This window comes from Scardinius erythrophthalmus (genome assembly GCF_964197995.2).
Source record: "Scardinius erythrophthalmus genome assembly, chromosome: 25".
Lineage (NCBI taxonomy): Eukaryota > Metazoa > Chordata > Actinopteri > Cypriniformes > Leuciscidae > Scardinius > Scardinius erythrophthalmus.
In genome coordinates this window covers 8,140,996-8,167,145 of record NC_138245.1, presented here as the reverse complement: position 1 = coordinate 8,167,145, position 26,150 = coordinate 8,140,996, and the positions used below count along the sequence as shown (strand labels likewise).

The following is a 26,150-nucleotide window of genomic DNA, read 5'->3' as shown; positions in this document are numbered from 1 at the left end:
GCAAGGGCTGAACAAATCGATAGGGAGGGGGAATGACCCAACTGAAGTTAACAAACATGCTACAACTGTGATGAACAGAAAAATGCTACTGTGACCCCAAAAAAGCCAACATAACAGATCATTAAAAAACAACAACAACAACAAAGAAACAAAAGTGCTTTGGTCAAGCATTGCCAAGCAGGTCATTTGGTGTAATGCACTATAATAACACGGAGCCCCATAAATACATTCCATTTCTAAACATGATCATAGACGTAGTTATCAGTGATAAACCAGTAAAATGATACCACTAGCATTAATTAAAACATGCACTGTGTCTCTGGAATCTATTTTGTTTTATGTTCAGTGAATCTTTTTACTGGAATCAGCCAAGCTAATGAAGACCTCGTTCTCTAAAGGTATTTTCTCATTTTGACATGCTGTCGTCATATTCCTGTGATAAGCTTTATGTACACTGTTTTCAGGAAAAAAAAAAAGTGTCCGAGACAAACACGTTCATGGAAAACGTGAAAACAATAGAAGAAATATTCTGAATGGCACAGTTTGAAGAATAAAATGTGAGTATTGCAGTTTTTGTTGTCTAATAAATATCCACCATCTAGAGCCAATCCCTACTTCTCAGCCCTAAGTACAATTCATATTCAAACAAAAATATTCCAGATTGATAGTTGATTAATGCTTTTAGTTTGCATAGGAATTACAAATGGGATTTGCACCGTTTTAATAGTTATTTCCTTGAAGGATCCAAATGTCCAAAATGTATCTGTCCAAAAAGGGCTAAACTCCACCAGGTTATTTATCCAAAGTAGCATGAACTTTGTGTTTTTGGATTGACAAAATAGATACAGTGGGGCCCAAATGTATAATTTCTTTAAATAAATCTAAAACATCTATATAAACTATATCATCCGCATTTCAGTTTTAGTGGTAACACTTTACAACAAGGTTCCATTTGTTAACATACTTCTACAGCATTTATTCATTTTAGTTCATGTTAATTTCAACATTTACTAATACATTATTAAAATACTGTATCTGTTAATATTTAATTCCTGAGATGACATAAAAGAACAATGAACAGTTGTATTTTTTGTTTTTAAATAACTTTAACAAAGATTAATAAATACTGAAACAAATGTATTACTCATTGTTAGGTAATGTTACGTAATGCATTAACTAACATTAACGTTAATGAGACCTTATCGTAAATTGTTGGCAAATTTCTTAGTATTTCAGTAACATTTTACAATAAGGTTCCATTAGTTAACATTGTTTAATGCATTACCAGCATTAACTAATAATGAGCAATACAATTGTTATAGTCGTTATTAATCTTGTTAATAAACTTAACACTGTTAACACTTCTCCATAAAAATACAACTGGTCATTATTAGTTTATATTAGCTCAGATACAAGTTCTTTTTTTGTTTTAGGTTTTTTTTTAAATCCTACAACTTTCCAGGTTTGAATGAAAAAACCCCACTGCATATAGAGATCATAATGTCACTGAACTGTAAATGAGTGATTCCTTAATTCCTTCTAATAGCGCAGAGGTCTTCAACCTTGCTTCTAGGGACCCACTGTCCTGCAAATTTGAATTTCCAACCTGCTCCAGCACACCTGATTGTGTGCTTTCAAGCGATCCTGAAGAGCTGATTAGCTGATGCAGGTGTGTTTGATTAGGGTTGGAACTCAATTCTGCAGGACAGTGGGTCCCCAAGAGCAGGGTTAAAGACCTTTGCTATAGCACACAGGGCAAAAAACGTCACTTGATCAAAGTGCGACAGGGCTCGAACATACATGTGGGAATGAAAAACACAAACTCCGGTAAACAGCACAGAATAAGGAGCATTACTCTCCCCATGCCAGATGAATGACATCATCTTCACACAGAAACTTGAGTTATGTTTGGCAGTACAAGTACAAACTATACAGCACTCAATACTAAACAAAATGGCATTGGTAAAACAAGAATATCGAGAGGAAAACACTTTGGAGATTAGAAAATCACATCGACAGTTAAAAACAGCATTTTGTTCATATAAGGCAAAATCAGGTCCTCTCACAGTGTAGTGTTCAGCAGGTTTCTGCAGCAGCTCTTGGATCCCGTTTACTGACCACTGTTGAAGCGTACATTACAGCGATAACAGTAATCAAATCTTCAATTTGAATAACATATGCAAAACATACAGAAAGTCACGTGACAGTCCACAAAAACACCAAAATATGGGTTATATTTCTATCAAGAGACTGCTGTACTTTTGCTAGAAAATTTCATTAATTACTGGCAAATATTAAAAAACAAGAATGATAACACCAATCGTGACATCTTGAGATGTTTGGATGTTACAAAATGCTCGCAAATTGAAATGCCATGGAAGCCATTTTGTAAAAGCAAACTTTATGCCTTCCAGTGTACAATGAGCAACGCTCCCTTAAACCCTTAATACACAATCTGGGGGAGTAGTGCTCCTTACAGAAATATAATTAAATAATATATATATATATATATATATATATATATATATATATATTATTATTATTAAAAAAATAATTAAAATAAATACATATTATAAATAAATATGTCGATATCACACACATAATTATACAGACGGATAATTCTTCATGGACATATGGCATAATTATGTAAACATTTTAAAATAGATGAAAGTTGGCAATTCACTTAATGTGACAAAATAATTAATAAACATACTGAAGTAAATGTGAATTAATAAACATAATCACAATGGTGTGAACCATAAAATATCCATATGCCGATGGAATCAAAAGGATAAACAAAACACAAAATACATCAAGACAAACAAGACAAAAAAAATGCATGTTGGCGACCAACCAAGATAACGAAATGCAAACAAACAAAAACAAAACATGACTACATGAAGAGAGTGGATGGTGGACGGTATTGCGCATTGGAAACTATCCAGTGTGGATACAGGACTTCCACCTCCACACCCCCCAAACCCTCGCTGCCATCACCAGCTCCTGGCCATGAGCGGTTTGGCAGCATGCTGTTGTGTGGGTGGTTGGGAGGACGAGGTCAGCCACTCACCAGATGGTGAACAGAGAGGCCATGCAGCGGAATGTCTCGCTTAAAATTGCATTCACAGGTTCACAGTCGATCCATGCGGAATGTGTCCTCAGTGGCCGGGTCGGCGAGAACCATGTCCGGGTCGTTGAGCATGTGCAGTCCGTCTAGTGTCAAGGGGTCGATCTTCAACTCATCCAATGGGAACTGAGAGTCTGCATCAAAGCTGACGTCACCAACGCTGGCCAATGAGCTGGTGAGGTCTTTGGAGAGACTGGGTGGAGATTCCCCTGTTACTAGTGTGCGACAAATCAAAAAAGCCAGTTAGCAACTAATAAACGGGTGTTTACGCATACAGTGACAACAAAGTGACCAGAAGTCATTCATTTTTTTATTGGAGTAAGTTGGAGATTTTCCATGACATCAGTGACTTGTGTCTGGCATAAGTTTACATTTCATTAAATTCAGTGTCCGAGGGTTTTATTGCTATATTCCTAAAGTTATCTTTGGATTAAAGCCCCGAGAACACCCACAAACAAGTATTAAACTTGTAGTATGCTAACCATCTAAAAATAACAATAAGCTTGTGATTTGTTAGTTTTTATATGAAACAAATTCCTTCAAATTCTGTAAATTTTATTATGAAATTCAAACAAAATGTCGTTTTGATGTGCTTTGTGGTGTGACAGATCGCTGTATCTCCCTCGGTTCAAGTGGCAGTGCAGAGCGCACGTGAACCGACCATCTCTTCCTCTTTACTACTAGTTATAGCGTTAAATAAACATGAATGTACATCAGAAGGTATACTGGAAGAAACTAAAATGATTCATGCCTCATGTAATCGCTCAATCAGTGTATCAACCGCAGAAAGACGTTAATAAAATGGTCTTGTTGTGTCGATGTACTGACACTAGGGGTTACACTTGGGAGCCCCAAACACCTCTGATACTTTGAGAAAATGCCAATGAAAATTGACAAGTGGAATTTGCAAGCACCACTCACTCATTTATACATGCGGGAATAAAAGGAGATTCAGTGCATCAATTCATTCAGGTTTGTGCTAAAGAGCCAAGACAGTGTTCCCTCCATTTCAGCGGGTAGTTCAATGTTCTGGCAGGTGGGACAGAACATCTTGTTACCTCAATCAGGGAACGGAGGATACAGTAGTAACCAAGACGTTCCCTATCTTTCAGTCACTTTTACATGGTGTCGATGTATTGACACTAGGGGTTCCTAGGGAAAACGGCACAACCAGCTAAACCAAGTTAGGAGGTTTTGGCGGTGCAGATGTCGGCAAGCTGCTCCGTGCCAGGTAACAAGTGCACTCACAATGTCGTGACCTTCCCAATACTCCACATAAGCAACGTCATCCCCTGTACGACAAGGGGGCGGAAAAGGATCGCTGGGGAAGGCACTCTTTTTTCTATGCAGAAAAAAGAAAACTACGGAGACCACATCCAGGAAAGGGAGGAGCTTTACAACACAGTGACTGGTGGCAGAGCGGAAACCGTACCATATGGGATTGTCAACAGGGTTTCACTTTTAAGCTAAACTTGAAATTGCCAAAAAAATAAAATAAATAATAATAATAATAATAATAATAATAATAATATTCATCATTGTTAAAGAAAGAAAGAAAAAAAAGAGATTTGAGGTTAAAATGAGTGCAGCCTATCGGTTGTGAGCACATGCACAACCTGGAAGAAACAAGGAAGCTGATTGACCATTGAAACTGCACGTCACATAGAACCAGGTGTGTGTGTGATTACCAGCATGCAGAGGGACCTTTGTTTGAAAAGTGGATGTGCTTCTCCTAGTAGTGATGGGAAGTCTGGCTCTTTTCAAAGATTCTGCTCTTTTGGCTCAGCTCCCTTAGAAGAGCCGGCTCTTACAGCTCCCAAATGGCTCTTCATTTAGTATCAGTCGGAGACTTCTATTTTAGCCTAATTTAGCAATTGTGAATGATTCGTGTTTGGTAAGCAATTTTTTATTCAGTGTTTTCATAAAAGTCTTATTTGTATGTTTTTTTTTTTTTTCGTTACAAAAAAAATACACAGTTACTATTATTTAACATTTCAATAAAACTTTAATATCAGATGCCTCAGCTTGGATGGGCTGATGTAATTTTTTTAATCTGATAAAAAATTATTTGTCCTGTTTTTGAGAAGTCTCCAATTTAATTGAAATGCAGCAAGATGCTGCTTCTTTTTTGGTTTTCATTTCTTCACTTTCTCCCAACATGCTTTCATTTAAATCCGGCTCCCCCGCCTCTCTCTGTTGATCTGTGTATGGCCTGTAGCACTACACTTGCTATCTTCGGAACATGTGTCCCCTTCCTTCTTTCACATAATGGTATGATCTTAGTCTGTCCTCCCATGTCATAGAGCTGGCTTGTTTGCGAATGACACATCACTATCTCCTAGTGCTTCTCCTACCCAAGTTGGTGTTGTTGATGGTTACAAAACCAAAGGAGAAAGATTGTTAACCTGCACGGTTGTAACCATTGAGTTTGGAGTAAACCACATGCTGAGTTTGTTCAAAGACAGCTGGGAAAAGCCACAATGTGTTCATCAACTTTGAGACGCTACTGGTAGGACAAAGACTCAATTCTTTAGTGACTACAGACTACAGATGTTGTGTATGTTTGCAAGTTGTTTGTTGATGCTAGAGGTTTTAGCATCTAATATGCTAACTGGCCATGTGCACTAAGTGCATTTTTAACTTTAAATTAGTTAAAATATCCTCAAATGTACATTGATCTCAATGCTGTGTGTAGTGACTCATATATTTATATATTTTCTCTGTATAGGTTATTAAAATACTCATCTGAATTAATCACTGAAAACAAGCATAAGAAGATCAAGTTGTTGCTGATAGATTTAATAAATTGCTTCGATGATTAAGAATTGGATGTTTTGAGTTATTCCCTTCACCCTCTGAAGTTGATTGAAGCCTTTTTTCAAGTTTGGGCAGACATTGAGGTAAAGAAACCATTAACTTGACAATCACTACATATGGAGTACATGGCCCAACAACACAAGTTGACCTGAAAGGTCATTCATGAGTACTGGGCCTGGCAGCGAGTTCCACCACCGAATTAAGCTGCCATAGGGCGCTGGAAGCTAAAAGTACACCCAGGGTTCGCTAGCCTGGAGAATTCATGTGAACAAAAAAGTGCACATTATCACCTCAGAGAGGGGAAAGGTGTTGTGTGGTTCACAAACGGTTCACCCAGCTAGTTGCCCGCACCTTACCTATTCGTACCTGATAACACAACCCTCAGAGATTGCAAAATCGTTCAACGGTATTGGGTGTCGCCCAGCCCGCTGCTCTGCAGATGTTTGTTAAGAGGTGCTGTTCGCTAGAGCCCAGGAGGATGAAACACTCCTCGTTGAGTGTGCTTGGATTCCTAAGGGGCTTGGCACACCCTGGGCAATGGCATCCCAAATACAGTGAGCAATCCTCTGTTTGGAGACAGCCTCCCTCTTCTGCTGTCCGCCAAAACAGAATCAGAGCATCTAAAGCTCTCCATGCAATCCAAGTAAACACACAGGGCGTGTACTGGACACAGCAATGACAAGGCTGGGTCTGCCGAATCTCAAGGCAGTGCTTGCAAGCTCACCACTTGATCAGGGTCGTGGGAACTTTGGGTACGTAGCCTGGCCGAGGTCTCAGGATCATGTGAGAGTATACCGGACTGAACTCTAGGTACGTTTCACTGATAAAGAATGCCTCCAACCCTCTTCTTGTTAGTGAGCGTGGTCAGGAGGGCTGTATTCAAAGAGAGGACACTCAACTTAACTGACTCCAGGGACTCAAAAGAAGCTCTCTGTAGGCCCAGCAAGACTGCAGACATGCGTGAGCTCTAAAAAACCAAGTCCGGGTGGGCCAATACAGCGCATCCAACAGGACCTGTGTATCAACCTCCCTGACTTTGCACAACATCTATGCAACCAGGTTTACTGGGGGGAAAGCATATTTGCGTAGGCCCGGGGCCAGCTGTGCCAGTGCGCGCATGCTGAGAGGTCAGAGAATACCATAGCGGTGGGAGGATTCCTGGAAAGCGAACAGGTCTATCTGTGCTTAGCTGAAATCAACTCCAGATCAGCTGGACCATCTGGGGAGTTTTCTCTCTCCCTGAAGCGTTGCTTATCACGAAAGTGCATCCGCTGCGTCATCGAGTTCCTCTGGAATGTGAGTGGCCCATAGTGGACGCCATATTCCCCAAGAGCCACTGAAATTGTTTTGGTGGGACTGCCGTCTTTGCCCTGAATGACTACAGGCAGTTCAGCACAGACTGAGCATGCTTGTTCATGAGATGCGCCATCAAAGTGACTGAACTCAACTCCATAGAGAGAAAGAGATGTTCTACACTGGGGAGAGCTTGCTCTTTTCCCAGTTGACCTGAAGCCCCAATCAGCTTAGGTGTCTAAGCACCAGGTCCCTGTCCGCACACAATAAATATCAAAAGTGAGCCAGTTGTCAAAATAATCGATGTGATCTTAGCGGGGCAAGGGCAGCCTCTGCAGAAGGCAAACCAAAGAAACGATCTGTGTCGAGGCAGAATCATGAAAGTATGTGTCCTTCAGGTCTATTGCCACAAACCAATCTTGATGGCGAACGTATGTCAAACAGTGTTTCTGTGTTAACATCTTAAATGGGAGCTTGTGCAGGGCCCAATTCCAAACTCACAGATTTCACCACCTTTGGTAAGATGAAGGGGTGTAAAACCCTTTCTTCATTTTGGCTTGAGGGACAGGCTCTATTGCATCCTCTGCCAAAAGGACTGCATTCTCTGTATGCAGGAGAGGGTCATCTTTGCCTGTCATCGAGGTAAAAAGGCACCGCTGAACCTGGGCGGGTGCCTGTCCTGATGAGCCAGTGTGATGGTTTCATGAGAAGCACCAGAGGGACAATCGTTTTTGATGTAGTACAGCAACACAGAGCGTTAGCCGCCACGTCGAGAAGCATCACGTCCCAACCCTGTGGTTGCACTGAAACACCTAACTTGCTCCATGTACCTTGACTGGAACCAGCCTGTGATGGGTGAGGAATCTGTGCATCTTCAAGACGCCGCACATTGACCTTAGTGGGAATTTGTGTGTGTCGTGTTGGGAAACTCGCGTCCATCATGTTCAGACTGCGAGCTGTGTGACCCAACGGGGGAAGGAGCAGTCTGGATATGACCTCCTGGGAAAGAGCAGCTCCCGTCATTCCTGGGTCACCCGTCTCAGGGACGATTTGAAGCCTTCGGGATCTTGGCGCTAGCCTGATGGATGGGCGGTGTCGCCATCCTGCGGTGGGCTCAATGCTGCGTCCGGGCTGTGGGTTCAGGCTGCAAAGGAAGGCGGGAATTCAGCCAAGTCCTCGGCATCGGAAGGCATAATAATGCTGCTATCGAAAGTTCGTCCTCATATGGATCCCTGAATTAGAAATTAGGTTCGCCATAAGATGAACTGCCTAACTCATCCATGAACTTAACTAGGCACAATGAGAGTGACTAGGAACGGGAGGCCCGTGGGGATTGAACTTGCAGAACAATCCCATTGTTGTTCTCATCTCCTTTTATACCCATATGTCCAGGGGAGTGGCACATAGAAATTCCATTCGCCAATACTAATTGGCCTTTTCTCAAAGTATCAGAAGTATTTGGGGCTCCCAGGTGCGACCCTTAGGGTGTATTCACACCTGCCTCGTTTGGTTCGATTGAATCGAACTCTAGTTCGTTTCCCCCCTTGGTGCGGACCTTTTGGGCAGGTGTGAATACAGCAATCGAACTCGGGTGCGGACCAAACAATCGAACCGAGACCCAGCTGAAGAGGTGGTCTCGGTACGGTTCCAAACGAACTCTGGTACGGTTCGTTTACGGTGTGAACATGAACCGACCCAATTGCAGAAAACTGCGCCTTTTTATTTGACTGCTCTTATGAGGATACTTAACAAAACGGACATTTTGGCATAATGGTGTCTAAAGCGAGCGAGCAAGAGCGCGCGCACGGCAGAGAGCGAGAGACCTTGCGTGTGTGTGTGCGCTAGTGTGCCTCACGAAGCGCATGTAACGACCCAAGCAATCAATTATCAGTGCGGGCGGGCTTTTATCTATACCATATAGTTTCTTCATATTGCGTTTGTAGAGAATAACACCAAATCAGTAAAATAACAAATATTACATTACGAAATATCTCCATGCTGAGCCTGTTTGTGCACTTCCTACTTTTCCCTGCTTGAGAATTCCTGTCCAATGAATGGACGACCTTAGCACACGTGTGGTTTTGCTTACACATTTTGGTTCACTTGCAAAAAGAGCAGTGTGAAAGCGAACCGTACCAAAAAAAAAAAAAATCAACATTCTATTTGGTCCGGACCAAAGCAAGTGAACTATCGGACTTTCCTGGTGTGAATACACCCTTAGTCTCACTTCATCGGCACAATGTCAAAGTGACTGACAGATAGGGAGCAACCTATAAATGTATGTCACGAAACTTTACATTTATCTCTGTAAAGCCATTCAATTTCTTTAAAATAACTCTGGAGAATTATTTTGCTAAATAAATGCACTATATTATATATTCATTATATTTCTAATAAATTGGTTATATTCATTATATGTTTAAATAAATATGTCATGAAAACAAGTTTTAATTAAAATGTAAATGTTTATATTTCAACAATGAATTTGAGTAGAAACAATAATAAAATTAAAAATAGTCTCTTCAGTCTCGATCAACACCATGGAGTACTCGGAGGTAGGCTACCCTGGCTAATCTACCCCATAGATAGCAATAACCGAAGAATTGGAAGCTTGTTAGTAGATTTTCTCTCCGCCATCACGCTTCGTATAATCCAACACACCTGCGAACTTCAGGCGTGTGCATGTGATATTGTAACGTGTGTGAGGGGGGATCTGTGGCGTGTGTGAACGGAACATAACTCTTACGTTAATTCTTGCATAGCCAGAATATTGCCTAACTTTGCATTGTATTCTTGCCAAGAAATGCCTGACATATACAGTAAATAAACCAATCACAGCTTTTGTATTAAAATGTCATTCAGGGGTGGATATAACTGAAACTGAATCTTGTTTACCCAAATTTGTCTTGACTAACAGAAACCCATTGTGCATGAGACTGGTTGTTACTCTTTAAAATAATTATGAAATCAGAATATTTACATTATTCAAATCAAGTCCCGTCTTACTTTTTTTTTTTTTTCTTGTTTAATATCCTGTTTTAATCAAAAATTAACAAAATAAAGTAAAATGGGTTGTAAACAGACTTTTAATGATAACTTTATGCAAGCATTCTGTCCTCCCCAAAACTTGTGCTTGTACTGGAGGTAAAGAGCCTCAATGCATTTATTGTACCTCTGTGACATCTCTTCGAAATACATTTGCATAAAGACATTCTTGTTGAATTGAAAGACACAATACCTGTGAGAATGATGTTGGGAATGTTGCCATGGCTACTGTAGCTCAGCTGCTGTGCCTCCTGCTGACTGCTGTGGCTCCCAGTTAAACCCATCATGGCTGCCTGTGTGTAGTTCAGGGTTGAACAGTGACTGGAGTCACCCAGATTCTCCATCATGTTCATGTTGAACTGTTCCAGCTACATGATCAGCATTAGAAAGATTTTAACTCATTTGAACAATAAATAAAATAATAACATTTGTAATACAGCAGCACATTTTATTCCTGCACCTTCACACTCAATCAAACAGTAGTCCAGTCCAGTGAGTGTGTCATAGACGATTCAGCATTATATACTGTGAAAGTGCTATAGAATTAAAATGGATTTAAGTTTGCCCATCTTGAAATAAGATTCCTTTACAGTTGCCTAGGCACTGAATCTTCCTTTCTATCTTCCTCCCTCTCTCTGTACAGTGTATATATATATATATATATATATATATATATATATATATATATATATATATATATATACAGTATATATATTTATTTATTAGGCATGTCGCAATATACGCAATGTATTGACAATAACCGTGATATTCAAAACATGATATATCGATATCGTGTTAATTAAGGGTGACACAATATACCGGTATTGGCGATAACCATAATATTTAACATTAATAGTACAATAATCCAGCGTCAGTACCTGGTTGACATCCCAAAGTACAATAGGTGGCGGTATTGCACCTTAACAATGTCATATGTCACGCTGCACGCATACCTGCCCAAACTCCCGTTTTTCCTGGGAGTCTTCTGTACTTCACACCCATCTCCCGCCCCCCTCCCGTTTTGTTATTTCTCCTGTAATTTGTATGGCCCAAACCTCGTTATATTAATATATATAAAATCTAGTATAAAATCTTGTATAAAACGCATCCTACTCACACAATCGACACATCGAACAAATTTCAACCCATTTGTGACCTCAACCTGGCAACCTACAACCCAGTTGCGCAGTTGATATCTGCGCCGGTAGTAGACGCAGGAAGTTGAATCAAGCATCACTGGTAGAGATGGGAGGTGAATAATGTATAAAAAAATATATACATGTAAATTGAACAACAGCTTGACAGCCATATCATAATAATGCGACTTATTCATGTTTATTTTTATTTTTATTAATTGTTATGTATTATGTATTTATTTATGTGTATTTAGCCTGCCTCTGCCATCCAGCACCATTCGGATAAAAAACTGTGGATTATTAAATGTTTACTTCAAATTTCTTTAGAGAGGAATATTTTTGTTGTATTTAAAATAGGGCGATGTTAGCGTTATGGTACACTAAACTCAACATGAATTCTTTTTCTCACGATAACCATGGTGTGAAAAATCTAATATTGTGCAACCCCAATATATATATATACTGTATATATATATATATATATATATATATATATATAATGCAAAAAATATCTATCTATCTATTTTGAGAACAAAAACTAACATGCACCGCACCATAATGTAATGACCAACTTGTGAACGAATCGGTTGATTGGTTCATCACAAAGAACAGCCCTAATCTAGTTGTTTTTCTGGTCTGGATCTGAACTGAACTGAATTATCAGTCTAAATCATGAACTGAATTAATCAGGCAATTCACTTCCTCTCTGAATCAGCTATGACTCACTCTTGAGCTGAAGTCAGCCTTCAATGGTAACAGGGTTTGTTGTTGTTGTTTTTTAAATGGTATATCTTAATATAAAGGGTGATTTTAAATGCCGCACATGTATGTACCTGGTTGGATAGGGCATTGGTCTGTCTGGATGGAAATTGTTGATCATAGAATGAATCTCCAAAGATGCTCCCAACCACCTGAATATGCTATGAAAAAAGATCCATTAAGAACAATGTAACGCTGTGGTAAGCATGCACAAAGATGAAGTAGACATTCTTTATTATATTCCAAAATTCTGAGGAGAAACACAGGAACTCAAGCAGGGATTAACATCATATCTAAAGGAAATTAGCCAGATGTAACAACAAACAGATGTACTGTAACAGTGTGAAAGTGGTGGCAATAGAGAAGTACACTATTACAAAAATTCATTACTTACTTGCGGTGAACCGCCAGGTGAGAAGCCCTGATTGGACACTGGAGATGTTGGCGACTGATTGGTTGAAGAGCCGGTCTGACTGCGATACTTTTGGGAGTAAAAGGGCTTTAGAATCATGTGATGTGTTGAATTTGAGATAACTAAAATATCAACCTAAACCAAAGTGCGTACACTAGAAGAAAAACTTACTGAGTTGGCGGTTCCACTTGTGGCTGTCTGTGATTGGCTGGTAAGAGAGGTCTGGACGGTGTTGGGGGTGGAGCTTACAGTGAGAGGAGGGAGCCGTATGAGACGAATGTTCTGAGGAAGGGTATGCGGCTGTTTCTGCAGGTCATTCAGTAAACTCAGCAGTGAGTACTGAGACAGCTGCTGCTCCAGTGACAGACTGTCCATCGTGATTGGCTGTGATGACAACATACAGTCAACAAATCAGATGTTAGTGTTATGAACAAGGAAATTTTGAAAAAAATGTCATAAACCCATACATTTATTACTAGTTCAGTGTCATGGATCCCACAGTGTGACAAATACGTTTTTTAAAAATACATGGTCAATAGATAAAGAAAAATCTGAAAATGCAATTAAGCACTTTTTTAAAATTTTATATCATCTGTTGCTATTTTGAATTAATTTGTTTTTATCACTGATTTTTTTATTGACAAATTGTAGACTCATGTATTTAAAGACATACTTGATTGCTCAATTAATTTATTGATTTCTCAGTTGATTCAGATCTCATTTAGAGATTTAGAGATCTGAATTATATAGTTACATTTTGCAACAAAATAAAAAATAGGCAGTTGATATTTGCTATAGTCGACTTTACGTGAGTGCATGGCATATACAGTGGGGAGAACAAGTATTTGATACACTGCCGATTTTACAGGTTTTCCCACTTAAAAAGCATGTAGAAGTCTGTAATTTTTATCATAGGTACTCTTCAACTGTGAGTGACGGAATCTAAAACAAAAATCCAGAAAATCACATTGTATTATTTTTAAGTAATTAATTTGCATTTTATTGCATGACATAAGTATTTGGTACATGAGCATCCCCAAAGAATGATGTTTCCACCTCCATGCTTCACGGTTGGGATGGTGTTCTTGGGGTTGTACTCATCCTTCTTCTTCCTCCAAACACGGCGAGTGGAGTTTAGACAAAAAAGCTCTATTTTGTCTCTATTTTGACCACATGACCTCCTCCCATTGCTCCTCTGGATCATCCAGATGGTCATTGGCAAACTTCAGACGGGCCTGGACATGCTTCGGCTTGAGCAGGGGGACCCTGTGTGCGCTGCAGGATTTTAATCCATGACGGCGTAGTGTGTTACTAATGGTTTTCTTTGAGGCTGTGGTCCCAGCTCTCTTCAGGTCATTGACCAGGTCCTGCCGTGTAATTCTGGGCTGATCCCTCACCTTCCTCATGATCATTGATGCCCCAGGAGGTGAGAGCTTGCATGGTGCCCCAGACCGAGGGAGATTGACCGTCATCTTGAACTTCTTCCATTTTCTAATAATTGCACCAACAGTTGTTGCCTTTTCACCAAGTTGCTTGCCTATTGTCCTGTAGCCCATCCTAGCCTTGTGCAGGTCTACAATTTTATCCCTGATGTCCTTACACAGCTCTCTGGTCTTGGGCATTGTGGAGAGGTTGGAGTCTCTTTTATACAGGTAATGAGTGGAGAACAGGAGGGCTTCTTAAAGAAAAACTAACAGGTCTGTGAGAGCCGGAATTCTTACTGGTTGGTAGGTGAACAAATACTTATGTCATGCAATAAAATGCAAATTAATTATTTAAAAATCATACAATGTGATTTTCTGGATTTTTTTAGATTCCGTCTCTCACAGTTGAAGTGTACCTATGATAAAAATTACAGACTTCTACATGCTTTGTAAGTAGGAAAACCTGCAAAATATCAAATACTTGTTCTCCCCACTGTATGTGGATAAAGTTGGATATAATATATATATCAATTTTATATAGAGAGCTGTGTGATAAAGTTTACATTTCTTTACAATATAAACAATCACAGAGTTGATTTAGTATTGCTTTACATTAATGTAATGTGTATATGCACATGTACTATATATCCAACTTTTAATATATCATCAGGTAATATAGTTTACATTTTTCAACAATGAAACAATCAAGTAGTTGAGATTTGCTATTTACCTGTAGTAAATACTGTATTGCAAATCTCAACTGTTTTATTGTTTTATTGTCGAAAACTATATATATACTAAAAGATCAGAATCAGATTTTCATGAGACCCCATAGATTGCTAGAAACAAAACTAAAACCCTTTAATTACACATTACAAATTAAAACACAGACCGCGTTGTTTAGGGAGGCTGGCTTACCTGTGCGATGGGTATCTGAGGTGAGACAACAGGTGGTAGCGTGGGGGCTGGCTGCTGTAGGCTGATATTGGGTGAGGGGACGGGGCCAGTGTGCTGGGCAGGTGGGGAGGGAGGGACGTGACTGGCAGCACTGATGCCCAAGTGTGTCAGGTTGGTGGTCAGGTTGCTGGTAGTACTGGAGCTGGACGTAGGAAAGGTAATTGGGTCATCTAGATCCAGCGGGGTGGGGAGAGGAGGGGGGAACTGAATGTTTGTCAGATCAGGTAAGGAGCCGCCTGTGCTGTGAGCAGCTGGCATCAAAGAGCTATTCATTTCTTGATCAGGAGATGGAAATATGCTGGAAAAATTAAACAGAATATGCTGTGAATACCCTCCATATATGGCAAATCTCATGAAACAATATATATTCCTATTAATATACTGTATATTTTGCTGGACGAAAATGCTATTTATTTTCAATTTATCATTAAGAGGTTAAGGGTTAAAGTTAGCTTAATTTTACTTAATTGTCTTGAAATTAAAATTCAATTTATTACAATTATGCACAATTCGTCCCACCCCAAATCTCATTAAATTGTCATTACTGAAATTAATGAAATTAATTATTTTTTAGAACAAAAACAAATTCTACGATTTTTTTTTTTATCATTATTTAAACCACGGTTGTCCTAACCCTAATCCTAAAACTAAACTTTTGTTACTTAAAATACTGAAATAAAATAAAATATTTAAATACAATAATTTTTTCAGCTAGTTGCCAAGCCAACCATCTCAATATCTCAACTAAAAACAACACTGACATAAATCAAAATGTAATTTCAATTGAATAATTATATAAAGACAGTTTAAAATACTTTCAAATCTATATACTTTCCAAACTACAATTATTTGTTGTTTTATTTTCACATTACAGTAATAGGAATCTGGAGGGAAAATGTGCTAAATTACCAAGAACATAATCTCACCATAAAAAAAAGCTTAAAATCAGGCATCATTTTCTTGAAGCAAAATATAATTTCTATATTAATTATTCACCCAAATAGGGTTCAAAATTAACATTCTGTTTTACTTGCCAATGAAGGATGATTTGAGAATATTTACCAGCCATTAAAAATTTCTTCATGGCTATAAAATAACATTTCACATCTATCACAAAAACGTAAAGACCTACAGTATGGTGGATTTGTTTCTTATTGTTTCGTTATGGTTGCTTATGTGAGGAATAATCCACATGAAATTCTGGAGAAAAATAAACTTTAGGCATCATGTAAAAATTGCAGTTTACTCCAAGGGTAAAATATTTTAAAACAAGTCATAACAGATTTGTACAGTATGTCTAAATCTCTCATATCACAGAGTATAATTCTAACAGTTCAATTAAACCATGTACTATTTCAGTTCCTAATAAAGTTACTCGACAAATGGCCACTGCAAACTATATTTTATTATATCATTTTTAATTAAAACATTTTTACCCCATTTTGGCACATGGTGAGTATTAATTTTGGATCTTGCATCTAAAGTTGCTGCCACACCTCCTTTTCTCTACTGATGCTAAATCAAAGATTATTCAAGTGTTACATGTTTGTCCAGCACACAGGTAAAATAATAATAAATAAATAAATAAATAAATACATACATAAAAAACATGTCATGATAAACTCACTTAATCCCAGGAACATCACATGACTCTGTATGCAGAGATGATTTGGGCTCATCTTTCTCCATCTCTGACTCAGTGTCCTCTGTATCTGGAGGGGTGAGCAACAGCACTGAAGAAAGAGGGAAAAGGAGAGGAGGTTGAACTCCAACTCATTGTAAATGAGGAAAAGCAATATCTTACAATTACATGACAAATAGAGTGTCCACGATAAAGAAAAGGAAAAATATATTAAAAACACATAAGTTCTTAGAAATGTTCTCTTCATGTTCATGTTGGTTGTGTGTGTGTGTGTGTGTGTGTGTGTGTGTGTGTGGCTGAGTAAACTTTATACCATTTTCAAGAAATGTTTAAATTGAATTAGTAAAAAATAAAAAGTAATAAAATATTTCCTGTCCATGTGAGTGTAAATAATCTTAATCATTATGTACAAAAACAGACTTTGTCAGATATTACCTTTATAATAGCATAATAGGGACACTTTAAATATTAAAAAGCAGGGAAAAACTTTTATTTTAAAATAATTAAATTAAATAATAAAAAAATATGCCAAACTTGCTAACTTCTGAAGATTTTTTAATTTTAATGAGGTTTTTCTTTATTATAATATCAGGACAGTTGTATCACCCTTTACAATATTTTTGAATTTACGCACTACAAACATATTCAAATTCATTCTAATTCCACTTCACATGTATCTTCACAAATAAAAAACGAATTAAAAAAACTTCCCAAATTCTTACATGTTTTCACTCCTTTTGACTGCAGTTCTTGAGATCCACCAACAAAAGTGTCCTGTTGAGCTGGATTCACAGCGCTCTGGTGTAGAGCTGAGTCAGAGTTGGTTCTGTAGTAGAGGTGGGAACAGAAGAAACAATGATTTATGACCTTTAAACATGTTTTGTTTCATAGTTTGTGAGGAAAACTGCTTTACCTCCTCCAACTTGTGTCGGGAGGTGGTGACAGATATACCGAGCTGTAGGGGCAGCTGTCAATGTAATTGGGCTAAGGACAATGTCTCACACAGGTACACGCACATAAAATACACCACAGTAGGGTAAAACTAGCTGTGTATGGTAAAGGATATCTGACGTCCATGCTTGTCCACAGAGAGAGGTCTACGATGTGGAGAAGCGATGCGATTCCTGTCACGATACACGCGATCCACCAGGCCATGATGTCGGGACGTCCGACTGGTGTCTAGAACTGTCGACTGTAAAAGAATCTTTTAAAATTTGTTTAAGTGATCTTCTGAGATGCATTTTCTTTAGAAAAGGTATGGGAAATTTTGCTGCAGTGTGGGGCAAATAAAAGCATTAAATAGGCTCCACACAGAGGATGGACTAGCAGTATGAAAGCTTAGAGCAATGAGAACCATCTTGTACATTCTTATGCTAATGTATCATAAATGAATAGCAATGATAAAAATGATACTTGAAATGACACTTGTGCAAATGCATGTTTCCATCAGCTTTGTTACATTTAACTAATTCATTAAATGGACATTCCTTAGGACAACCAATGCTATTATATGAATCTTTGGTTAGTAATTTGCTTTCTGTGCGGGTGTTCTGGGCTATTTCTACAATACAGCGCATTTTCATATCTCCATCATATATACAGTAGTGTCCCCAAAAAGTATTTGGACATGTAATCCACACTAAGTTGTCCGAATGTCTTTGGACTATTTATCAGAATGTCAAAGCAAGTGACAAGAAGTATAGAATAAACACACTTTTCAAACAAAACATTTCACAAAAATATGTTTTACTTTTATCATAATATAACAATTCATGTCCCCAAGTGCTTATGAACACTAAACATGGTAAACTTATTAAAAAACATTCCAGATATTTCTTCATAGTTCCCTTTCGAGAGCAGTAACTCTACATTGCGTAGCTACGCTGCGGGAACTACTCCCTTCTCCACTTTTGTTGAAATCTTATGTGCTAACGCCAGCTTGGAACAGCTGGCCAGTTGTCGTGAAGTATGCAAATACTGACAGGCTCGCGAGCAGTATAAAATGCATGGCCGCGACAATTGTGTCAGAATCTCTTTCTTCGCGCTGTCACCGTTGAAGTTGCACTAGGAGGACTAGTTACCTTTTCTTCCTCGCATCCGATGACTAACCTTTGCAGGATTTGTGCGGGCCCCATAAACCTGCCCCACACCTATGAGTACTGCGCCGCCTGCCTGGGCGTGGCCATGCCGAGGCGACCTTCTTGGTCTCAACGTGCGTGCACTGTGCACACTCGAGAGGGTTTTTGCTATTACGGGGTCGAGGCCCACTTCCGCCAGCAAGCCGCTGGTGGGCCCTCCCCCACACAGAAACGACGGTGACAACGAGAACTGGGGCCATAGTCCTGTGCCGTCGCCACGCACCGGTCCTTTTCACGGACACGCTGGACTCGACGCGAAATGCTCCGGTAAAAAGGAAGTAAGTCCAGTATGCCCAGTCGAGGTGCCGCCAGGCTGCTTCGAGGAGGAGGACTCCGTCCTTCCCCGATATCCACGAGCACGTGGTAAAGGGACGTGGCGGAAGCTCACGGCTCTGTGCGCATGCCCCCCGTCGGGGAGACTGTCGCCATGCATCTGTGCCCGTCCGTTTGTCTCTGGCCGAGAATCTCAGCTTGTAGTCCAAGCTCATCTGTCTGAAAAAAGAAAGGCTCCAATCACTCCCTCCGGCCTCCTTGGTGACGCCGCGGAGTCAGTTACTGAGCATTTCTCTGAGGCGCAGAAGCGCAAAGGCTATGAGTCACGAATATTGCCCTGTCGCACGTTCCAGCCCTCGTCGAGGTCTCTCTCTTCGTCGGCACCTCGTCCCGCCTAAGATCGGCTGAGCAGCCCGCTGCGGCTCTCCGCCCTGAGCCGGATGTTAGCCATAGGTAGAGGCGGGACCGGGAATGTAGCATCACGGAACACAGAGAGCGCTGTCCTCGGCTGCCAAGCCTTCGTCCTATGGACCGTCCAAAAGGAGGAGAGAGTCGTCGTTCGTCCCCAAGCGCCGTGTTCTGTATCATGTCCCCTCTGTTCCTGTAGGCGACATTTGCAATGTTTGTATGCTGTTTGTGTGAGCACATATCTCTTCACACAAAGGGCCTTTTCCTCCTCATACACTCAACACTGTGTCACTCGCCCTGCCCCAGAGCAGCGCAGAGTCACAGTCTGTGCCTGTAATGGCCTCCCGATGGAAAAACGCGAGAGTGCCAATGTTTCCCCACCGTGCACGACACCGCTCGTGCCCGATCGGCAGCCCGCCTGGCTGGGACAGGGCTCCAGTCTACAAACTGGCAACAGCGGCCATAGAACTAATACAGCCGTGATGTCCTTTTCTAGACGTGTGGACAGTTATTCCAGGCGTTTCACCTTGGCTACTGGGGATAATTCAACACAGGTATTCTCTTCAGTCCAGACGCAGACCAACCCGCGTCAGGCGTGGGTCCGTCACTGACTTTGCCTCAAAACGCCCCATTCTGAGAATGGAAGTGCACAGCCGCTATTTCGTGGTGCCCAAGAGGGATGGATGACTCCGTCTGATACTGGACCCGAGACCAATCAACCAAGCACTTCAATAGCGCCAACGTTCAGGAGGAAAAACTCCCTTAACATGTGAGCTCACTCGTCGAGTTCTATCACCTCTTCATGGGCCATGTAAGCGCGTCTTTAGGGTTGTATGTTTTGCAACCGGCTGATCTTCACAGAAAAGTGCTTTCAGTGAGTGATTATCCTCAATTATCTCCTAGTCTTGAGTCTTGACAACTTGCTCTGTATTATTCAGTACAGCCTAAGATTCTAGCTGATAAGCAAATTCTGATGTACTTGAGCTGAGCAGCTTATTGGTCTGGCCCTCCCTATCAAATGTAAGCACTCCTCGATGAGCGACGCTATTGGCTGTTGTTCTACTCTGTGATTGGTGAAAACGGTGCCAGGATACTGACGTTGACCCGGTGGTTCCCCCCGTGTTGGATGTTTGGCGTTTCCTGCAGCACAGACTGGAAAATAATGTGAGTGCACCCACGCTGAAGGAATACGTAGCCGCTACTGCTTCGCTTCGTTCCCCGGTTACGGGCAATCGATCGGAAGGCATGCTTTGGTGGGCAGATTCTCAGGGGAGTGAGGAGATTATGTCCTTCACTGCCGACTTCAGTGCCACCGTGGGATCTAGCTCTAGTTTTGAGGGCTCATTCTCTACCGCCTTTCGAGCTCTTGGTTTCGATTGCTGTTAAGGAGCTCTCCCTGAAAAAAAAATGTCTCTGCTCAATGTCCTTGCTTCATCTAAGCGCATTGGAGACTTACACGTGTTCTCATGGACGGTGATATTATCAGTTTCAGACCCGGCGACTGCAGTGTTACTCTCCGACCGAGACGGAGCTACGTGCCTAAGTCTCTCTCTAACGTTACACGCTTTAAAAAGCACAGTGATGTTTCCCTGCCCGGTTATCTGTAACAGGGCTTTGCGCATGTATGTGAATCGCGTGGCTGCCTTCCTTCAGCCGGGCCAGTTTTTCGTGTGCTTTGGTTGCTGTTACTAAGGGAAAGACATCAACTGTCTCAAAACAGAGACTTTCTCACTGGATTGTGGACGCTGTTGTCCCCCCTACCATATGAGATCATTCGACGAGGGCTGTTGCCTCTTTGTGGGCCTGGTCTAGAGGTATGTCTATCCAGGATTTATGTTTTGGATGTACCGTCTGTGGCGTCTCAAGTGCTTTCAGTGAGTTAAGTTCCTTGCTCATGTATTGTGAACTGTTCTAGTTGTATGCAGTGGTTACCGCTATGCTGTTGACTCTGTGTATATGGCTACTAGTGTGCTAATGCCATTGACACTGTGTTTACTTTCATGCTTGAGTGCTTATTGTGCTGTGTCTGCCCTGGATCAGTGCAGCCCTCGCTTTCATTGCGTTTGTATATGCAAATTTTGATAGGGTCGGGGATGATGTCTCATTGGTCTAGTTCCGCCTCTCAGATGCGAGCACTCCTAGCGCCGCGGCTATTGGCTGACTGTCTGTCTCTTCCGTGGCTGGTGTAGCTTGGCCCCGTTTTTCCCCGGGCTTATCTTCACTACTCTCATGGCGGGATTTAATACAGTTCCAGCAGTGAAACTACGCAATGTAGAGTTACTGCTCTCGAAAGGGAACATCTCCGGTTACTATCGTAACCTCGGTTCCCTGAGAGGCGGGAACGAGACATTGCGTTAGCCACCGTGTTTGCTGTTCGATCAGCGTTCAGTCGTGATTCTGACGCAATTGTCACGCCCTTGCATTTTATACTGCCCGCGAGCCTTTCAGTATTTGCATACTTTTGCAAACAATTGGCCAGCTGTTCCAAGCTGCCGTTAGCCCATAAGATTTCAACAAAAGTGGAGAAGGGAGGAGTTCCTGCAGCGTAGCTACGCAATGTCTCATTCCCACCTCTCAGGGAACCGAGGTTACGATAGTAACCAGAGACGTTTTTTCTTTCTCAAATCCAAATGGTTACGAAAAAATGTCCTTTGATTTGATAATATTGCTATTTTGCATTTGATATTTTCTGTGCCCTCCATATCACTTCCCATCCTGTTTTTGTATCAGTATTTTTGTTATATCCCTTTAACTAAACGAAAAGTCTTAATGGACTCATCCTAGGAATTTGACAGAATTTTGGTGCAAAACAACAGCACAAACATCAATAAGTAAAATTGCAGACATCGGTATTACAATATACTAGGGATGTTAATTTTGCTATTGATTTTTTTCAGTTTAAATGCGTTAAACTATTTTCTATTTTTCATCCTTTGGCTGCGCTACAGTATATGATCACGCTATTATTCATTCAAGTGCTATTAAATCATTCAGACGTGATGAAAGAACTCAATCTGTACTGGTGCGCTGTCTGTGAAGTGTCTCTCTGTGAACTAACACATGAAACATGCGCACAGAATGCCGCTTCAGACAGCACGGCAGCACCCCACTGAGTTCTCTTTCGCACTTGATCAGACAAAAGAAAGCACACAAAATTATGTAAAAATTCCATTGTTGATGAGTGTCCTCGTAAGCACAGTCTTAAATGAGTTCAAAAGTTCAATTAACGTAAAGAGTTGTGAGAAAACAGGGTTTCAGATCCGCTTCATGTCTATCAGTTCTTAAAGTAACAGCAGCCTAATAAACCTGCTGCTGTCTGTTATTAATGTTAATCAAAGAACAGAAGACAAAGAGAAAATCACTCACTGCTCTTGACTGTATAACCTTCATGGAAAATCTTAAATCACTGCAAGGTTACATGATCAAGAACAATGAAAACAATAACTTTTTTGTGCATTTTAGCAGGGCATGTAAAAATCTGAACTGGCACGACTGGTACAGTAGAAAAAAAATCGTAGGGTTGAGCCCAAATATATTAAAAACACATCTAAATATGACATTTATTACAATGGGTTTATGTTTCAAATAAACCCCATATCGCTCATTTCTACATTTGAGTCCTCCCTCATTAATCTATAACAATAAAACTAGTTTTTCTGTTTAAAAGCAGAGGGTCTGTTCTTTCTTTTGACATATTCCATGTTCAGATAATCATACAATAAAATATTCTGGGGGCCATGAATATTTTGTGAAAATGATCAAAAACATTGGCAGTGGCTGGCAACTTTTTTTTTTTAAACGCTGGCGGGGAAAGAGTTCAAACAAATTTTTGGCTTAAAATTAAGAAATGTGCATTGTGCAATAAAGAAGTACTCCAAATAAAGCTTAATTATAATATTTATATCAGTAAGTCTCAAGCGATATGTCAGTAAATGTTAATAGTTTGGAGTATACTTAGTATGAAAATAATGTATTTTAGATACATTTTGGTATAGATTTTTTTATCAGTGATACTGGCCTTCATACTGGCTTACTAAAAAGATGTCATTAAACAAATATTTAAAATATACCATCTTTATGTTGTTTCAACATTATTTTGTAGATTCAATGTGAAAGTATTACAAAATAAAAATATATTTAAAACTTTAATGTTAGGTGCGATTAATCGCGATTACAGAAAAATGTGCGATTAATTAGTTTTTTTTATCGATTGACAGCACAACAATACACAGAAAAAATACTCTCATGTAGGCTAATGCTCAATATCACACTGAGTAATGACTATAGTTCTTATGTCCATCGTGTTATTTCACATGGTTAATTTTCTTACCAGTTGCGTCAATAATCAAGCTATAATTACTAGTTAAAGTGTCTCAAAGCATCTAAGCTCAACTAGGGTACATCACAAGCATATTAATCACAATGCATTTTTTGTACTGCATTAGAGGAATGACCCATCTTACACTATGAGTTTCATCCAGTTAGGATGTTTATGAAATTGTGATTAGATCAGCTGAAGGGAAATTCAATCATAAAGTGACAGCATGTGTGTACGACAGAATTTTCAAACTTATGAAGGTTTCTAAGGTCTCACCTGAAAAGGGAGGTCAGTGTTGCTATTTCCAATCTGATTGACATTGGGCAGTGACCCTCCATAGCACTGAGCTCGATTCTGGCCTAGTTGCAAATACTGGGTCTTCTGTAACTGCAGCTGTGCAAAATAACAGTGCGTGAAAAGCAGCAGTGAATGACGAAATGAAAGCATGAATGAAACGTAAACCAGATACTGTGGAGTAAAAACACTTTATCAAGTGAAGAATGAGAAAAGCAGACCAGTGAGAGTTAACAAAAAGTAGCAGAATATGGGTTTCAACTTATGTGGCGCACACTAATATATGTCATAAGTTCAATACCAAGGGACATACTAATAGGCTGTATTTCAGTTTAGAAATAAGTTTAGAAAATTTCACAGAAAAAAACAACAGTTCATTTAACTTATGTTGACCAATAGCGGGGCAAGTTGTCACAATGAAAACGTTTATTTCAGAAGAAGAACTTTTTATGTATAAAACCCTATCAAATAAAAGTAAAAAGGCACATTCAATAACTTATGTAATAACATTAATCATAATGGAACAATAATAAAAATGGAAAAGTGCCATACAAAAACATAACAAACCACTGTTTTGGTCAAATTATAATGAACAAATTATTTAAAATAACAACATATAAACCACGTGACAACGTTCCCCGACCTGACATTTATGAAAAATACCCAATATGTTAAAATCTGTCCAGTTATATTTTAGCATCATTGATTTAATATTAAAGATTTTAATATTTTGAATCAGATGTTTTAATTTGAAAGTTTTAGTAATAGTGTTGTGTATTTTTGTATTAGTTTTTATTCATTCTTATTTATTTTAGTTATTATTATTATTATTATTATTATTATTACTACTTTAAGTTAAACTAAAAAAAAATGTAAATGCTGCCTTGGCAAAAAGCTGAAATAAAATGAGTCCTAACGTGTTTTAATTTAATTTGATTTAATGATGTTTGAAATATTGAGTAATGAAAATGTTTTTTATTTTTATTTTTTTATTATTAGTTGTATTTAACAGTAGTAACCCTGAATATATCTTCATTCTGCATCTCAGTATGGTTTTACTACATTTACATACTTTACCAGCCTTTACAAAAACATGATAATATTTAAATCCTAGTTGGATTTATTCAAATATACAAAACTGCAACAATGCACACGTGTAGACTTTTAACTCAAAACCTATAGTAACCGATATACATATTTTGTGCAACTTGCGCATATGACAATTATCCACGGTCTACTCTATATGACATTTCAATATTTAGCCAAGAAATAAAAGACCGAAAAGCAATCACAATCCATTCGCGGCCAAAACAGATGTGCACGACATCTGTCCGGCCGCATCCTCAGCATCTCTGAGCTCACCCATCCAATCGGCCTCCCGTTACGCTCAAACCCTGAGACATCATAATCGTCTTCACCGAGTTATCACTGCTCTCGGGCGACAAAAGTGTTCTCAAATCATATACAGGCTATATTCTATTCATAGCAGCTGTGCTACGCGCGCGTTTAGCCGCGACACACGTATCCGTTTCTGACACACGTACCCGTGCAGCTCGCGTGATGCTCAGGTCTTTCATGACCTCCTCAAACGCCGCGGTCTCCTCCGCTTGTTTCTGGTTGTGAAGGGCGATTTTCTCGCTAAATTTTCGCGGATTGTTTGAGGTCGCCATCTTCCGTTCTTCTCCAAAACACAGAGCGTTGCGTGAGACGCGTTGTGCGCTGCTGCGGCGGCGTCATCACGGGAAGAGTTGTGGGCATTGGAGTCCAGAGACAGTCCACTGGAGGAGCGCCTGATTGATAAAACAAACAAACAAGCCCACCAGGATCTTCACGAGCTGAGTCCGACATTTTTTTAATGAAATAGTTTCATGTCTTGATAGAAGATAGCCTACTTGTTTCTGATAAGAGGCGTTTGTGATGATGAATGTTTTACAACATATATAAACATATAAAATGGTTGTTTCACAATAGGGAAGCGGCTAGAGGGAACTTTAACAATACAAATGTAGCATTTATATTGAGAATTAGGCTATTATATATATATATGTATATATATATATATATGTATATATATGTATATATATATATATATATATATATACATATA

At 39.6% G+C, this 26,150-nt stretch overlaps 1 protein-coding gene across 1 annotated transcript; it reads right to left on the bottom strand.

Annotated features, from left to right (window-relative positions):
* Positions 1–2,630: 2,630 nt before the first annotated feature.
* crtc1b (CREB regulated transcription coactivator 1b) lies at positions 2,631–25,730 on the bottom strand. Its single transcript, XM_081358045.1, has 12 exons — positions 25,588–25,730; positions 24,026–24,142; positions 17,679–17,804; positions 17,526–17,587; positions 17,335–17,438; positions 16,598–16,703; positions 14,932–15,268; positions 12,761–12,973; positions 12,572–12,658; positions 12,252–12,338; positions 10,476–10,650; positions 2,631–3,342 (listed from the first exon to the last, which is right to left on the bottom strand). Exons 1-12 carry the CDS (start codon positions 25,711–25,713, stop codon positions 3,131–3,133), a joined length of 1,752 nt encoding a protein of 583 aa, XP_081214171.1. The 5' UTR covers positions 25,714–25,730; the 3' UTR covers positions 2,631–3,130.
* Positions 25,731–26,150: the final 420 nt, after the last annotated feature.

Coding starts and splice junctions, on each gene's coding strand:
- crtc1b (XM_081358045.1), bottom strand. CDS start 25,713: ATGGCGACCTCAAACAATCCGCGAAAATTTAGCGAGAAAATCGCCCTT. Junction 17,805..24,025: donor ACACTGACCTCCCTTTTCAG/GTGAGACCTTAG, acceptor ATTCTTTTACAG/TCGACAGTTCTAGACACCAG. Junction 12,339..12,571: donor CACCTGGCGGTTCACCGCAA/GTAAGTAATGAA, acceptor CTTTTTTCATAG/CATATTCAGGTGGTTGGGAG.